This window comes from Myotis myotis, unplaced genomic scaffold, assembly GCF_014108235.1.
Source record: "Myotis myotis isolate mMyoMyo1 unplaced genomic scaffold, mMyoMyo1.p scaffold_m19_p_5, whole genome shotgun sequence".
NCBI classification, from domain to species: domain Eukaryota; kingdom Metazoa; phylum Chordata; class Mammalia; order Chiroptera; family Vespertilionidae; genus Myotis; species Myotis myotis.
In genome coordinates this window covers 110,561,192-110,578,299 of record NW_023416357.1, presented here as the reverse complement: position 1 = coordinate 110,578,299, position 17,108 = coordinate 110,561,192, and the positions used below count along the sequence as shown (strand labels likewise).

Sequence of the window (17,108 nt, the reverse complement as noted above, 5' to 3'; positions counted from 1 at the left end):
CGATAGGCTCTATTTAGGTAGAATCCCAAGTACGTTGTGCTGGAAGAGACCTTGAGGCCATATGTCTCAGAGAGTCCCACCCTCTGCCCCGGCAAATTGTGTTATCATGGAGCTCCTCTGAGGACTAGGGAGGAGGGGACCACAGACATCAGCAAGATTCTATTTGCTTTTAATCTCAACTTAATGGATATTTAGGTAGAACTGTATTTAAAGAACGAGTTTCACTATGTATGTTTGAGGACCGTGGTCTAGCCCCGCCCAAGCCTGGAGAAGGGACATGTGAGGACTCCTGGTCTCTCCCTCAGCCCCTCCTTGTGCATGGCCCCTGGGATGCAGCAGGTCCAAATCCTGAAGCAGGGGAACTGGGAGGCACCTCCTCCTTGAAACTCTCTGTCTGAAGGAAGCCACCATCCTAGTGCCTTGGGGCCTGCCCTCGGGCCCACCCGGCTGTGCTGAGGGAGATGAGCCCACGCGCACGTGCCTCAGGCGACGGGACCAGGGAACCCTGGGCTCAGGCAGGAGTCCGACCACCCAGTGCCATGGGAGGTGGAATGGCACAACGCGATCAGTCCCGTGGCCCCTGAGTGAGGGAGCAGCGTGAAGCCTCAAAGCTGTGCTTATCATGTGATGACAAATAAACAGGAAATGCTCCTCTCAGAGAGGGCAGGACAGGGGACACAGATAAGCAGATGTGAAGGTCTGTGGTTTCAGGACTTGGCAGATGAAAAGACACACCAATGGGCTTTTGGGGGGAGCCTGGATGCCAGTGGGCCTTCTGTCCCAGGGGTGTCTGTCCCAGGGGTCGTCTGTCCTGGGGACTGTGTATCCCAGGGGCCGTCCGTCTGTCCAAGCCTGGAGCTCCTGCATCCTTGTCTTACCCAGGGGCCACCAGTCTCAGGAGCTGTCCGTAGCGGGGACCATCTGTCCTAGAGGTGTCTGTCCCAGGGGCCATCTGTCCCGGGGCCATCTATCCCAGGGACTGTCTGTCCCTGGGTCCATCTGTTCTGAGGGCATCTGTCCCAGGGACTGTCTTGTCCAGGGACCGTCTGTCTGTCCCAGCCCAGAGCTCCTCCATTCTTGTCTTATCTCAGGGGCCATCTGTCCTGGGGGCTGTCTGTCCTGGGGGCTGTCTGTCCCAGGGGCTGTCTGTCCCAGGGGCTATCTGTCCCAGGGACCTTCTGTTTGTCCTGGCCCAGAGCTCCTGCATCCTTATCTTTTCTCATCTCCGCCTGAGTTCATTGGGTGGGATCTGTTTCCTGAAACCACCCATTTCTGCACAGGTGCCTAGTGGACAGTCCCTGCCCTTACCCAGCCCCAGCCCTGGGCTGGCTCTGACCTGGTCATTTCCCTGAGGCCAATGTGGGCAAGGGGTGCACTGCCAGGGCTATGAGGGCTCATGCAGAGGCCTCATCTGCCTGGTGGAATGATGCATCATCCTCTTCTGGAATTGGGGGCGTGGGGAGGCACCACTGCATGCAGCTGGGCTGTGCTCTGGCCGACAGGTCTCTGCACCCCATCAAGCAGTCCCCCCAGCACCAGCCCAGGGCAGGAGTCTGTGCAGCTCCAGGCACATCCAAGCAGGTCAGCGGTGCCATGGGGACGGGGAGCAGTGGGACCATCTCTCCTGGGGCTGGGCCTCTGAGGGTGGCCCCTTTACACATGTTCCCTTGTGACTGAGGGCCTGGGATAGAGATGCGCCGGAGGATGCGGTGAAAGCAAGGCCAGTTTGTTCAATCACTAGCACGGGAGGGGCCTCTGTTAGGAGCTCCCCCCGCCCCGCCCCTGTGCCACGGCCCCTCGTCCCTGGTCCCTGGATCACAAAGGCACGCTGCACTGCGGGAAAGGCTAGAGCCACAGAGGCCTAGCAGGTTTGTTTTCAAGAAATGATTAAGGGTGAGAAAGCCAGCGCAGGCGGCTGACAGCCTGCACCCCGAGAAAGGGGTACAAGGGCCCCGGATCCAGCCCAGGGGACGCCATCCTTGCCCCACCGGCCCAGCCTGCAGTCCGCTGACACTGGACGTCTGAATCGGGAGGTCCGAGGAGCCGGAGGCTGACCGGAGGCGTCGCCAGAGGGCCCGGTGCCCGGAGCTCAGAAGAGCTGGGCCAGGAGGACGGGCAGGAGCAGCCCAGGCCCGGCCCCCAGGAGCCCTGGAAGGAGGAGGAGGGTCAGAGGAGCTGCTGCCCTCTGATGCCCAGGTCACAGGCAGAGCCCCTGAGGCGCGGCCTGGGCAAGTGCTGGGAGGCAGCACAGGGCCTGCTTCGGGGCACAGCCATCTACCCCCAAACCCTTTCTCAGGTTCCTCCGGGCACACGGGCACTTTCCCAGCCTCCTTTGCAGGTAGAATGTAACGGTAGGATGTGGGTAGCCATCATCAATGCCATGTGGAGGCCTGGCCCTCCCACCCTCCCGTGTGGCTCTCCTGCGCTCTCCCGCTGCCTGGGACATGAAGCTGGGCCGCACCTGTCACTCTCCTGTTGTCTGTTCCCACACTCAGGGCAGCCCGGGCCCTGTAGCTCATTCTGGCACCTTCAGTGCCTACAGCGATGCCTGCACATGACAGGCACTCAGAATAGATCTGTGTCTAAAGCAGCGGCTCCCCTGTGAGACGGTGGGCATTTCCAGTCCATCTGGGAGCTGACTGTCTTCAGTGTCCACAGTTCCAGCGCAGGGCCCGCCCACGGTGGGGCTGGGTGGTGCCCGCATTGAGAAGGGAGGAGAGAATGTGGGGAGGGAGGTGGGAAAGGCAAGAGAAACGAGGTACCTGCAGGGCCGGGGGTCCCGTTCATGACACCAAGAGAGGGGGCACCTGGTGACAAAAGCAGAAGTGAGGGCTCCGGAGTCTCGCTGCAGAGGTCGCCCTGTGGCCAGGGTTGCGCCCGGTCCCCCTGGGCCTGGCCACAGTGGTGTAGGGGCTTCTGGTATTTGGCAGGGACCTTTCTAAGCACATTTCATGCATTGGGACCCTAATCTACCTGCGCGTTCTCATCCCCATTTGACAGATGAGAAGACTAAGGCTCAGTGATGTTAACAGACATGCCACGTTGTCCTTGCTGGTAAGCAGCAGAGCTGGGATTCTAACCCCAGTCTGTCTGAGTCCAAATGAGAGTCCCTAAAACCACCAACCCCCAGCTCCCCCTCCCCCAGCCCCTGTGACACCACCAGGGGCTTCCAGTGGGGGGAGGGCTCGGTGAATGGGGGACAACCCTGGGCATAGCCTCCCTGCAAGCCACCTCCGTGGCTGACCGTGGAGAAGGGGTAGCGATAACGCTCACTTCCTGTGCTGCTGTGAGCGCTCCGTGTGCTGTAAGTGTGTTCTGTCAGGGCCCACAGTACTGCTACTGTTGTTGTTACTACGATAATGTCACTGTGTCCTCATTTCTTTAGGACAAAAAACAATGCACCCGTCCAGGGTTTGACTCCCGGCCAGGGCACATACCTAGGTTGTGGGGTTCAATACCTGACTGGGGTGAGTTCGGGAGGCAACCGGCCAATGTTTTTCTTTCACATGGCTCGCTCTCTCTCGCTCTCCCTCTCTCTCTCATAAACATGTGAGGAGCCACAGAAAGCATCCCTGCATCACGCCCCAGTACAGTAACTGGACTGTGAGAAAGTCATTCACCAGCAAACAAAGCTGGGCTGTGGGCCTGGCAGGAGCAATAAGGAGGACACGCGCTCTGGAATCAACCCGGGGTCAAGTCTAGCTCCAGCCGCTCACGAGCTGGGAGTCTGGTGAGTCACTTAGTCTCTCTGAGCTCTGGTTTCTCACCTATAAAATGGACACGGCCAAGGTTAAGTGAGTCAGTGGACACGGCTTAGCCTGGCCTCCAGCGCACAGGGGCCCGCAGTGGCACACGCTGTCAGTACCACCCAGAGCACCTCACGGAAGGCAGACGCCTGGGCGGGGCTCTGCCTCGTGAGGTGGGAGACTCCAGGCCCCTGAGGCTGCTGGTCAGCCCTGGGCCGCAGGTTTGTCACCAGGACATGGCCACTTACCCTTCCGAGTGATGGGTCCCAAATCTAGAACCAGGGCTGGGTCGATGGCCACTGCTTCACTGCGGAGTTGGCTTCTTGAGCAAAACTGTGGGGATGGAGAGTTCTCATGTCATCAAAATGCAAAGGACGACCAGCAAGCCTGGGCTGGAATTGCCTCTCTGCCCTCTTAGCTGACCGACTGGGGACAGTGACCGCTCCTCTCTACCAGATTAAAGAGTGCCTTCCCGGCGCGACAGGCTAAAATGATGTGGCTACAACATGCAGGCACACGGTAAGCACTCGGCGAAGGCCAAATGTTAGCAGGCAGAGGCCACCATGGGGCCACACCTTAGCTCTGATGGGGTCAATAAAAAAATCTACTGACATGGTGGTTGTGAGGATTACATTAGACAAGGCGCAGGAAGGTTTAGGCACAGAGTGGGAGCTGAAATGGCGCCTGTCATTAGAATCACCTAAACACATCTCTCGCCAAGGAGACCTGTGCACAGGGTCTTCCTCTGGGGACACGAGAGCTTATACCTGGTGCTTTGGAGGCTTAAAACCATCTGTTCATCCTTCTTCCTTTCCTCTTTTCCTCCCTCCCTCCCATGCTCCACCCATCATCCATCTCTTCATCCTCCAGCTTTCTTCTCCCTTCCTCCCTCCTTCCCTCCCTCCCTCCCTCCCTCCTTCCCTCCCTTCCTCCCTCCTTCCCTCCCTCCCTCCCTCCTTCCCTCCCTCCCTCCTTCCCTCCCTTCCTCCCTCCTTCCCTCCCTTCCTCCCTCCTTCCCTCCCTCCCTCCTTCCCTCCCTTCCTCCCTCCTTCCCTCCTTCCTTCCCTCCCTTCCTCCCTCCTCCCCTCCCTCCCTCCCTCCTTCCCTCCCTCCCTCCCTCCTTCCCTCCCTCCCTCCTTCCCTCCCTTCCTCCCTCCTTCCCTCCTTCCTTCCCTCCCTTCCTCCCTCCTTCCCTCCCTCCCTCCCTCCTTCCCTCCCTTCCTCCTTCCCTCCCTCCCTCCTTCCCTCCCTCCCTCCCTCCCTCCTTCCCTCCCTTCCTCCCTCCTTCCCTCCTTCCTTCCCTCCCTTCCTCCCTCCTTCCCTCCCTCCCTCCTTCCCTCCCTCCCTCCCTCCTTCCCTCCTTCCCTCCCTCCCTCCTTCCCTCCCTTCCTCCCTCCTTCCCTCCTTCCTTCCCTCCCTCCCTCCCTCCTCCCCTCCCTCCCTCCCTCCTTCCCTCCTTCCTTCCCTCCCTTTTCTTCTTTCCGTCCATTTATAGTCCAATAAATGCACGTGGGGGCCCATCAGGCCCCAGGCCAGACTCCAATAGTCCATCCAAGAAGACGCTCACCGGCTGGCACTGCTCACGCAAGGAGTGGCACAGGTGCACCTCGCAGTGCAGGAAGACGAGGTCGTAGTTACCCGCGAACATGAACATCTGGACCGAGAAGCGGCCTTGGGCGGACACCCCGTTCTCCTCCACGGAGATGGTGGAGTCCAGCTGATTCGGGCAGCTGCGGGTGACAGCGAGGGTCTCACTCGGAGCAGCTCAGCGGGCCTGAGGCGCTGGGCTGCGCCTTCCATCTGTGTCCGGCGTGCAAACAGCACCCGAGAGGGGCACAGCCCTGGCTCCCTCCACCAACCAGCAGCTCTTCTCCTCAGGTCCTGAGATGCTGTGCATGGCCCCGAACCCCGTTTTCTGGGGGTGGTCCCTGAACAACAAATTCCAGCCTGACTGGCTTCCAGCTGCCTGATCACAAGCCCCAGGCCCGCCTGTCTGGTCTGGGGGACCTGATCTTGTCTGGCGTTCACCCGCCCCCCCCCCCGCCCCCCCATGAAGTGAGCATCTGTGAGATGATGCAGCGGCTCTGCACAGCGGCACAGACACGCCCGGTGCCCAGCAGCTGGTATCATTGCCGTTTGAATCTTCCCTTTGTTCTTGCAGTCTGCAGTGGTCAATAATGTTTTGTCCCCTCACATCGTACGCTGTTTTCATGTGTATTCGTCAGTGTTAACATCTGTGTGCCAGGCCGTAGTTACTAACGGAGCCCCCCCCCCCCCCCCCCCCCCCGTTTTGAGCAATGACCCTACGGCCAAAGTGACGAAGAATACCGAAGTGAAAAACAATGGGCCTTTCTTGCCCTGCCACGTACTTTGCATTAACGCTTTAGGCTGCCATTTCAGGAGGGTATTCCTGGGTCAAAGGGCATGGTCCTGAAATGTACCATCCAATTATTTTCCAGGAGAGATAAGCACATCACACAATTGCCCGGCAGGCCCGGGTGATCATTTCCCCCAAAACTTCATTTAGGCCAAAAGCGAGCCCAGAGGCGTCTGGTACCTGTTTCTGATGATGAAATACTTCACGGGGTCAGCCCTGTCCGCAGTGGGGGTGGCATAGCAGTGCCTCAGCAGCAGCTTGAACTGGGCGGTGTCCCCTCTCTCCAGGAGGGCGCCCACGTACAGCATGGACTCCACGGGCAGTGTGGCCGACGCCCCCTCGTAAGGCAGCGTGTAGTTCGGGTCTTGGAAGAGGGCCATCGTGACGGTAAACTCTCCCTCGCCAGCCAGGCTGATGTTCACGGAGCTAGACCAGGGCCCACAGGGTGGAGGCGTTAGGTTTTGACTCATAAGAACAAAATAAATCCGGCCCCACTTTTGTCTGAGGTTACGGAGGCAAAAGCATATCGTCGGTCCCCGAAAACACTAGTCGATCGTTCCTTTAAACCAGCGTTTACTATCTTCTAGGCTCTGAACCTGACAGACAGATCGGCCTGTCTCAGCTTCTCCCAGCCTCCCTCCCTCACCCCTCACACCTCCGTCTGCCCCCCTGCAAAGCATGGCTTGGGACCAGGTCTGGGGGTCACCATGTTTAGCAGCAGATCTCTCCCACCCACCCCACAATCCTCGGTAATATGGCAATTTTAACAAGATGAATGGTTTTAATTTTTATGAACCTTGGGCCCCAACACAATACAGTCAAAGAACCATGAAACTGGAAAAGTGTGTAATCCTTTTAATCCTGCCCCTGTGAACCAGGAGCCACTGAGGGATTGCTGACACCCCCAGGAAGCCCCCCCCGTGAGTCTGAGGTGCTGAGGAGCTCGCCCTGGGGCACAAACAGAGCCCTGCTGGGTGCAGTGCCTCCCAGATGACTATTGGGCCTATTTCTGCTGAATGTTCATCGAATCAAAGCTGATCCACCGAAGGCGGGATGCCCGCCGCTCCCTCCATCGCCCCCACCATTAGGTCCTGGACCCTTCCTTCTGACCCACAGCCCGTGTCTTCCCTGCGCTGCACTCATCTCACTTGTAGTGTCTAATGCCTTCCTTCCTCAGGAGAAATAAAATTGCCACATGCTTTTATTCCTTAGCTATCTAATTAACACTGGTTCATGCTGCTACATTGTTTCATAATAATAATCTTTAATATCCACAAAGTATTCTGTGTCTGCCTGTGCATTGATCATTAATATATGCTCAACAAACTTTGTAGAATGAACGATGGGAAGAATGGATGCTCCAGAAGGAGTGAGTGACCACCTCAGGGCCCTGGGGAGGGGAGGTCAGGGCCCCAGGGAGGGGAGGTCAGGGCCGCACCTTACGATGGGCTGCAGGGCCGTCTGCAGACTGACTCTCATGTCCAGCGGATAGGCGCACTGGAAGTTGATGTTGAGTTTGGTGTCTCTGATGATGAGCTCGTCGACCAAGGAGAGGGTGTTTTTGTAGATGGCATGGGTTTCATTTCTCTTTGGCATAAGAACAACACATGCATGTGTATGGGCACGTGTGGCAGGCCGACTCAGTCTGTCTGGCTCCACAAGCAGGGCTTTCACTTGCTGCCCCCGCGCTCTGATCTCAAGGCAGCACGGGCCTCCTCCCCGGGCACCAACCCTGGGCAGGCAGGGTGTGAGGGCCCAGAGCAAATGTACTGGCTGGGAGTCAGGAGCCACGTCTTGGCTCCTCTCCCCTCCCAGGTCACCCCCTTACAACAAGCACAGTCTTGTTTGCAGTTACAGAGCTCAAGCCTCAGGCCTGTTGCCGCTCTTTACCTGGACCAACATGTATGATCTCACACACCCTGAAACCCAGAGAGGCTACATAGCCTGCCCAGGTCTCACAGCTTCTCATGTGTCCCCAGCAGCCGGCAGCAGTGGTGCCAGCCGCCCCCAACAGGAGGTTCCCCACCCCCTCCAAGAGGTTCCCCAGGGAGCCATCACCTCCAGGATGTTCCCGCAGGCATTGGCCTGGGCAGGGCTGACCACGGAGACCCAGTTCCCCTCTTCTCTGTGGGTGATGCTGCTGCAGTTGTGGTCTCTCAGGTAGGCAGTGACCTCATCCCCAAAACCCAGGCCTTCCAGCTGACACCGGTCCAGCAACACCTTGATGTCCCTGGCCCCACAGTCCAGCTGAGGCTGCAAGCTGTGGATATCTGGGAAGTAGAGAGGGACATGTGGCATGGACAGGGGTCTGGAAGCAGCGGGCACAGCCCGCATTCCCTGCTGGAGAAAAGCCCTGTGCCCACCAGGAGGGTAGGTAGGCTAGAAGGGCCAGGCCAGCGGGGATTCGCCAGGCTCGGTAGGCAAGGCTGGGAAAGAAGCCCTGGTGGGAGATGGCCCAGCATCCTACATGCAGGGGTGGCGAGGTGCCGTGTCCACACACCGAGGGCATGAGGTGCTCCGGCGAAGCAGGACTGTCCCGTCCCCCAGACTAGAGTCAAAGCCAGACACACGCCACGCCCATCCCCTGGCTTTGCGAGGCCACCTGACCTGGTCAGAGCCACTGCCTGCCTTCATTCATCCAACATATTCAGCAAATACTTCTCAAGACACTGCTATCTGTCATGTGCTGCTCCAGGCACGGGATGCAATGCTTATCAAAACACAAAATTCAGAGCCTGAAAGGGCTAACATTCTGGTAGAGGAGAGAGAGTAAATTAAGAGAAATGCAATTTCTATGGTACTTATGCATGCACAGATTCACATACATGTACTAACCACCTTCCCCGTGTGCTGGGCACACTCAGTAAAAACGTAAAGAAAACATGGGCCCAGGCCATGAGGACTCATTGGTCTTCTGTGAAACCAACACGCCAGCTGCTTATCACGGAAGCGTGCAAATGTGCAAACAGGTGTGTGTCAAGTGCAGCAGGCACACAGGCCTGTCTCTGAATTCAGGTCAGTCAGAGAAGGAGGCACTGAGGCTGGGTTTGCAAGTGAACAAAGCAGGTGAAGGCATTGCAGCTTAAAGGAACAGCAGAGTTAAAGTGTGGCCACAGGAGAGAGGATGGTGTCTTAGAGACACAGAGTTCAGAAATATGGGAACTTCGAATGGGGGTGAGCTGGGGGAGATGGGGAGGGGAGATGGGGGAGATGGGGGAGTAGGGGGAGGGGAGCTGGGGGAGATGGGAAAGGGGAGCTGGGGAAGATGGGAGAAGGGAGTGGGGGAGATGGGGAGGGGAGCTGGGGGAGATGGGGGAGGGGAGCTGGGGGAGATGGAGAGGGGAGTTGGGGGAGATGGAGAGGGGATTTGGGATAGATGGGGGAGGGCAGTGGGGGAGATGGGGAGGGGAGCTGGGGAAATGGGGAGGGGAGTGGGGGAGATGGGGGAAGAGAGTGGGGGAGATGGGGAGGGGAGCTGTGGGAGATGGGGGAGGGGAGCTGGGGGAGATGGGCAAGAAGCAAAGTCAGATCATGAGGGACTGTGTGTGGAGGCGATGGAATCCCTCTGAGTAACCGCTGGTGAAGACCTGAAGGGCCCTCTGTTCACCAACAGGGAGCGTACCATCCAGGCACAGGAGGGTGTCTGCAAGCCCCTCATCAGGTGCTGAGAGTCCAAACCCGGAAACCACTCGGACCATCTGGGGTCTCATCTGAGCAGAGAGCATCTCCAAGGTGACCAAGGCTGTTCTCTCCTGTCCCTGCCCCCATCCCCACGCAGGCCTGCCAGGCACACCCTCCTCCCCCTCCTCCCCCTCCTCCCCCTCCTTCCCCTCTTCCTCCTCCTCCTCCCCCTCCCCCTCCTCCCTTCCCTCCTCCTCCTCCCCCTCCCTTCCCTCCCCCTCCTCCCTTCCCTCCTCCCCCTCCTCCTCCTCCCTTCCCTCCCCCTCCTCCCTTCCCTCCTCCTCCTCCCCTCCCCCTCCTCCCCCTCCTCCCTTCCTCCTCCCCTCCTCCCTTCCCTCCCCCTCCTCCCTTCCCTCCCCCTCCTCCCTTCCCTCCTCCTCCTTCCCCTCCTCCCTTCCCTCCCCCTCCTCCCTTCCCTCCTCCTCCTCCCCCTCCTCCCTTCCCTCCTCCTCCTCCCCCTCCTCCCTTCCCTCCTCCTCCTTCTCCTCCCCTCCTCCTCCCCCTCCTCCTCCACACTCAGTCAGCTTTCCCATGGGCTCTGCTCCCTCTGTCCTGCTGCTTAGAACACTCTTTTCCTAGGGATGGGCATGCTGTGTGGAGGGCAGGGCCAGAAGCCCTGGTTAAAGTCTTTCAGGAGATTAAGGCTTGTCTGTGGCATCCTTCCCCTGGGCCCTCTGCTTCTGCTGTGTCTGGAGTGTTTTACTCACAGCTGCCCGTCTTCACAGATGAGGCCTGAGGGCTCAGAGAGGGTAGGGGACTTGTCCCCGGCCCCAGAGCTACTCCGTGGGAAGCCCCAGCACAGGAGTCTGCCCATGTCCCTGTGTGTGGACTCTAGAATTTCGGTGCAGCTCCCACACCTGTCGTCCTCAGCACCTTTGTCCCCGTGGGCCAAGCTCGCTCATGCAGGGCTGCTTCCCGAGGCCTGGAGGTATTGCAGCCCTGCCCGCCCACCCTGCCTCCCCCGCTCTGAGAACGCCCGCTCCCTGGCCGTGGCTTCATCCCCATGGATGGGTGCACCCCTGGTCCTCACCCTCCGAAGCCTCCCTGCCCCTGGACCTGCTCAGGTGGGCTCTCCCCACCCCCTTGGCCTGGCCCCTGCGGCCCTGCCGCTGACTGCTCACCGGAGCTGTTGAGGTCCCGTCTGCAGGCACAGCCCCAGGTGCCGTTGAGGAAGGTGCACTCCTCCTCAGGGCGGCAGGCATTGTCGCACTTGGTCTCCGCAGTGGACGGGTCTGCACGGAGGCCGGGGGGCGGGGGGGAGGGGGGGGCGTCAGGACGCGGAGCAGGGGGACCTCACCTCCATGCCAGCCTTGTTACTCCACCCGGGCACAGGGGACCTGCCCAGGACTGCAGCTCTTCGTGGAGGAGCCAGCCCCCAACCCTGAGCTTCCTGACCCCCAGCCAGCAAGGCGAGAGCCTGAAGCTGCCGTCTTAATGCTGCCAATGGGCAGACACTTCGAGAGGTTTCCACGTGTCAGCTCATGCGGGTCTCCGGGTGCCTGGGGACGGGGTGTGTGGTGGCAGACGCCGTGTTTGAGTCCCAGCTCTGTGGCCTGAGGAGCGCTGCTTGACCTCTATGTGCCCAGAGCATCAACACCTCATGAAGTGACGAGTGGGTCCATGAGTAACTCAAGGGCTTAGGATCGCGGCAAGGACATGGGAAGCCCTGTGCATGAGTTGTTATTTTTCTCATCATTCTTTTTCTTTCTTTTTTTTTTTAGATCAGAAAACTGAAGCTCAGAGAAGTCAATCAAACTGTCCACATGGAACCTGTGCCCACACTTGCCTGAGTGCTGAGCATTGAGCTGCACGTGGGATGCACGTCATACCCGTGTTCCCTTACAGAGAGTAATCTCGTTTCTTTTGCAAAATTAAAAAGAGTGGCCAGCGTGTGCTTTGCAGCAGCCACTGCAGAGCAGAGCACCCCGGGCGCCAGGGCAGCCCGCCAAGCTCCCCAGGACCCTTTCTCAGCCCTAGGCCTCCGGCCGCGGAGCCAGGCCAGTGTCTGTGAGCACCGGGCTCGCGCTCACTGATGGTGTGGGCCCGTGGCTGAGGCACCTGAGATGCTGCGTGAGCTGGGAGTGTGATGCCCAGCGGGCACTGGCCCAACCAGGCGTAGGGTGTGGTTTGGTGGTTATTGGGGCCTGGGAAGGTGCCAACTGTCCCCACCTACATTCACAGTCACTGCTCCTGTGCTTGACCTCGCTCGGCCCATGAAAGGGTTCATGAGAGCACCCTACTTTGAGGATCAGGGAAACTGATGCCAGCAACTCCCCCTGGAGTCTGAAGGTCAGGTTTTGTTGAGATGTCGGAGGAGTTGCTGACACCCTGGGCGACTCCGGGCTGGGCGGAGACAGGCTGCTTTGCGGGGCCTCCTCCCACCAGCTCCACCGGCTCCCGGCATCTCAAGGTAGCCCTGCCCCTGGCTGCCCCTGAGGTCATGGCCACTCACCTGTGCAGTATCTCAGGTTACACGAAGGGGTGCTCTCCAGCCGGTACACATGGTACCCCCCCGGGCAGGCCGCCACCTGAACCTCAGCCTTCCAGGAGCAGCAGTTGTCGGACCAGTGGGCACAGGCAGTGCGGGTCACGACGCCCTGCCCCAGGGTTGGGTGGGCCCCCTGCAGCCACATGGGTGCGTCCGTCTGGCACCTGTACATGGGCACACAGGTCTCTGGCATCCTCGTGCCTCCTTCTCCCACAAAGCGAAACCAGCCACGCAGGTCCCGGTCACACTTCTGGGCTCTTTCCGTGACCTCTGAGCTTCGTGAGGAGTCGTCCAGGCGGGTGTAGTTCTGGCAGGGGTCAAAGCAGAGGGGGGGCTCCGGGGCCCCCGGAGCTCCGCACACCAGCTCCAGGCTGTAGGCACCGCCGCTGACAGGGGCTCTGTCGCCTGGAGAGGACAGTGCGCTTGGCTCACCAAGCAACCCCACACTCTGCTGGGAACCCACTGAGGCCCATCTCCATCCACTACACATCGCCTTCCACACGGGGCCAGGCTAGTAATGAGGCCGTTTTCGCAGTATTTTATAGGCAAAGGAGGTGAAGGGATTCGCTCCGGGACATATGTGCATGCCCCATGGACACAGGCAATAGTGTGAGAAGGCCAAGGGAGGGGGAGGCAGGGAGGGTGGAGCTGGGCTAAGGGGGTGGAGGGGACCCTGCAATAATGTCAACATTACAATTTTTTAATTAAAAATAAGAAGCTCCGGCCCAGCCAGCGCGGCTCAGTGGTTGAGTCTCGACCTATGAACCAGGAGGTCACGGTTCGATGCCGGGTCAGGGCACATGCCCAGGTTGCAGGCTCGATCCCCAGTAGGGGACATGCAGGAGCAGCCGATCCATGATTCTCTCCCATCATTGATGTTCCTGTCTCCCTCTGAAGTCAGTACAAGTAAATATATTTTTAAAAAGAGCATCGGCTCTCTGCCCGCACGTTGAGCTGGGTGGCCCGGCTTGGGTGGTGGTGCTCCGCATTCGGCCCCACGCTGTGGTTCTGTCTGATCAGCTGTGGTTCTGTCTGACCAGCATTGCCTTCCTCTGTGCAGACGTTGGAAACACTCAGTGCCATTAAAGTGAGAAGCTCACCACCCTCAGAAGTAACCTCGCCTGTTGTAGAGCCTTCCGGCGCGTTTCATGGGCTCAGTGCTGTGCACTTTCCTCCCTGACATATCACAGAGCCTGGTCCCTCATCAGCAGACACAGGTCTGACACAAAGTGCCTCAACCTGACACTCGGGCGGTCCTGCACTTGGGGTGCTTAGCGCCTCCCTGCGCTCTTCCCCCAATGCCAGGGCACCTCCTCCCCTCCCCAAGTTGTCTCCAGTCCTTGCCAATGTCCCTGATGGCAAAGTTACACTCCCCCCGCCCCCCCCCCGCCCCCCCCCCGCCCACCCCCCGCTCTGAACCACAGATGGAACAGAGCCTCCTGGGCAGTGAGTGTGAAGAGAGGGGGAGGGGAAGGGGCCACAGCTGGTCAGTCTGGGGTTAAAGCCACTCCACACCTGTTGGCTGGATGGCTATGGCATTGGCCGGTGGCCCAATTCTGCTAAGACTCATTTGCCAAACAACACCTGTGGGCTAGTGGTTCCCAACCCCCCCCCCCACACACACACACACACACATACACACCTGTGTCCCTCTGTCCTATTGTTTACTTCATATGCTTTTTCCAATGATTTTCTTATAAATTCATTTCATCCCAAGGAGTAATACTTATTATACCATGAGCATGATGTACTAGTTATATCTGTTTCATACATATGGAAACACAGAGCCACCAAAAACTCCGTAAGACCTTGCCATGCACCCCCAGGACCTGCAGTTCCCTTGGGGTATGTGTGCCCAATGTGGGAGGTCAAGCCCTAAAGGGCTGTTAGAGGGTTGAGGTAGCGCCTGGCTGCGGACGGGATGCCAGCCCCTCCAGCTGTGATGGGGGAGTGCGAGCGGCCGAGGGATGAACTGAGTGCACATGGAGTTTGGGGGATTTCAAGCCTGGGGTGCCTGTGCTTGTTTTAAGGGAAAGGCTCTGCACTTGTTCCTGGAGCAGTTCCTGTGCACACTGGGTTTTCCCAAGGGAGGCCTTGAACTGAGTCCCACCCCCCACCCCACCCCCCGCCCCCGCCCTGCACAGGTGACTCCTGCAGAAATTTTCACCGAGTGTGACCCTGGGACCCTTCCTGTGGCGTCTAAGGTGCATAATCCATGGGTTTCATGAACCACAGGGGTCACTAAACCCTCGATCCATAGGTGGGCACACGGGTCAGAGGCCAGCGAAGGCCACAGCCAGGCCCAGAGCGTCGGGGCTCCCGCCCTCACACACCCAGTCCCCATCTCCCCACACCTGACATGGGAGCTATGTTAACTGGCTCCCACTCTCCCACTCTATGTTAACTGGCAGGGGGACTTCTGATTTGGCTCTTTGAGGGACAGTTACTTGACCCTGCTCCTCTCATTGGGCCACAGCTGCCTTCGCTGCACAGCCCTGCTCACTCCCAGGTGTGTGTGGGGAGGTGCAGTTGAGACGCAGGCGAACAGAGCACTCACCTGGCTGCTCTGTAGAGGCCAAGGCCAGAGCGCAGGCGGCTGAGACCAGCCACAGGACCGGGAAGCCCAGCATCCTCTCCACAAACCCAGGCTAAAGCTCACTCAGCGGCTCCGACTCTCCATGCAGCTGGGAGGGGAAGGCCAGTGCGGTCAGGGGTGCGAGGCTGGAGGGAGCTCACACAGTGCCACCCAGGACGCATCCTCATCCCTGGCACAGGGCTCCTCTAAAGCTCCGAGCCACCCTCCAAGGAGGTGCCATCATTGCTGCCACTGCAGGATGAAGACAGAGGCTCCAGAACACGGATCCTGGAACCACTCAGTGAACCTCCTGTAGGCGGCTCGCAGGAAGGTAAACAGTTTGCTCAAGGCACAGAAGTGGACACTCTCCTTCCTGGAGGACCTATTGTTTGAGAGCAGGTGGGACAGGCAGGGAAGAGCTGGGGCAAAGGAGAGGAGGCTGAGGCGAGAGGAGCGGGAGCTTCGTCAGCTGCTCTGCAGGCGTCCTCGGGATCTGGGGCAGGTCCTGCTCCTCCTCAGGGCGAGGTGAGGGTCTGGAAACTGGGTGGGGGGGTGGTGCTGGGGACACCTGCCGACAGGGAGTGGCCCTGTCCTGTGCTGTGTGCCAGGCCTGGCTAAGAGCCCCTGCGTGCCCATGGGGAGCGGTGAAGTGAGCCGTGCCAGGCTAGGCTGGGAGTGCTGGTGGCAGCGTCTGGCATCCCAGGTGCCCAGTCAAGGCTTGAGAAATGAGTGCATACGTAAGCCTGCAGGCAGGCAGAGACGCATCGCTGTGAAGCGCCTGCCTGCACTCACGTTAAGGACACGTTCTGTTCTGGAAAACCCTTTCCTCCAATGGGCAAACCTTCAGAGGTTTCCGACCGCCCCTGGGGGACGTGGGCTAGAGAGCGAGCTGTGTCTGGAAGGGTGGCGTGAAAATGCGAGGAGAGAGCACCGGACAGGGCTGAAGTGGCGTCTGGAGCTGGAGTGGCGTCCGGAGTGCTGGACAAGGGCCAGTGTCCAGACTCCTTGCTGGGTTCTGAGAGTTTCCAGAAACAAGCGACCCTCACAAGCCCAGCGGGGGGTCTGGGGCGGCCCCAGGGCCTGGAGAGCACCAGGTGGGCTTGCCACAGGACTTACCGTGGACAGAACACAGCTCCTCCTCTGGCCTGGCCTGGTGTGCAGCCTGCTGGCCACCAGCCTTTTATTGCCCTGCCCTCCCATGTGGCTCTCCGCCATTGGTGCCCAGGAGCCTGGAGTCACTCCCGGGCATTGGCTAGAGGCGAGATAAGTGATTTGCCACAAGGATGATGAAAGGCCCTATACCCGTCTCCCTCCCCAGTGTAAACGCCCAGCGGCTTCCCCTTTCGGCAAGGTGTCCTCGTCACCCCTTCCCCGATCCCGTGGGTGCCTGAAGCCGCGGGTAGCACTGAGCCCTACACACACACACACACACACACACACACACACACACACACACGTGATGAAGCTTAACTTATAAAAGAGGTTCAGGGAGATCAGCACTAACTAGTAAGGAAACAGGACGACACACTGCAATGGAAGGTGTGAGGCTCTCTCTCAGTGTCACACGGCCCTGCGCACCCTGTGGAGACGATGTGAGGGCCGCCGTGCCCCTGACAGGAGGAGTGAGTGAAGGGCGCGCCCTGTGGCCTAGCGCTGGGCACTGCTGGCCTCCTGACCACCTGCCAGAGGAGGGCCGTGAGCCTCGCGAGGCCTTCTTCGTCCTAACTGAGGATGGGTCAGGCGCTGTGGCCGTAACTCTTCCAGTGTGAGGTGTGACAGCAAGACGAGCACTGTTTTCTTTTCCTGCTTCACAATTCCACGGGACATGGTCTCACCAGAGACCTGACCGCCTCCTTATGAAGTCAGGAACGTTCACCTCTTCACCCGCAGGCAGCACCCCAGCTTCCGGGCACTCCTGGGCTGCCGGCATCCCTGCTCCTGGGCTCGGGCATAGTTAGGCAACGCCAGGGTGGTTGGAGCTCAGCCCAAGACACGCAGCATCGATTGACTAACCGAGGCAGCTACAGAGGGAGGGACTGATGGGGTAGTGCCTACAGCGTGCAGGTCACATCCCAGGCACCTGGCGCAGGATGGACGGTGTGAGATTTCATCACACTATGCAAATGGTGCAAAATGCATGAATGGTTTATTTCTGGAATTTTCTGTTTCAGATTATTGGACTGCGGTTGGCCACAGGTAACTGCAACCTCGGAGAGCAAACCCGTGGCTAAGGGGAACCAC

The 17,108-nt window shown here is 59.3% G+C and overlaps 1 protein-coding gene across 1 annotated transcript; it reads right to left on the bottom strand.

The window, feature by feature from the left end:
* Window positions 1-2,089: 2,089 nt before the first annotated feature.
* On the bottom strand, window positions 2,090-14,925 carry LOC118656785 (pancreatic secretory granule membrane major glycoprotein GP2-like). Its single transcript, XM_036310434.1, has 10 exons — window positions 14,850-14,925; window positions 12,257-12,697; window positions 10,926-11,036; window positions 8,182-8,393; window positions 7,562-7,710; window positions 6,304-6,549; window positions 5,314-5,476; window positions 3,995-4,079; window positions 2,763-2,807; window positions 2,090-2,148 (listed from the first exon to the last, which is right to left on the bottom strand). Exons 1-10 carry the CDS (start codon window positions 14,920-14,922, stop codon window positions 2,090-2,092), a joined length of 1,584 nt encoding a protein of 527 aa, XP_036166327.1. The 5' UTR covers window positions 14,923-14,925.
* Between the last annotated feature and the right edge of the window lie 2,183 nt (window positions 14,926-17,108).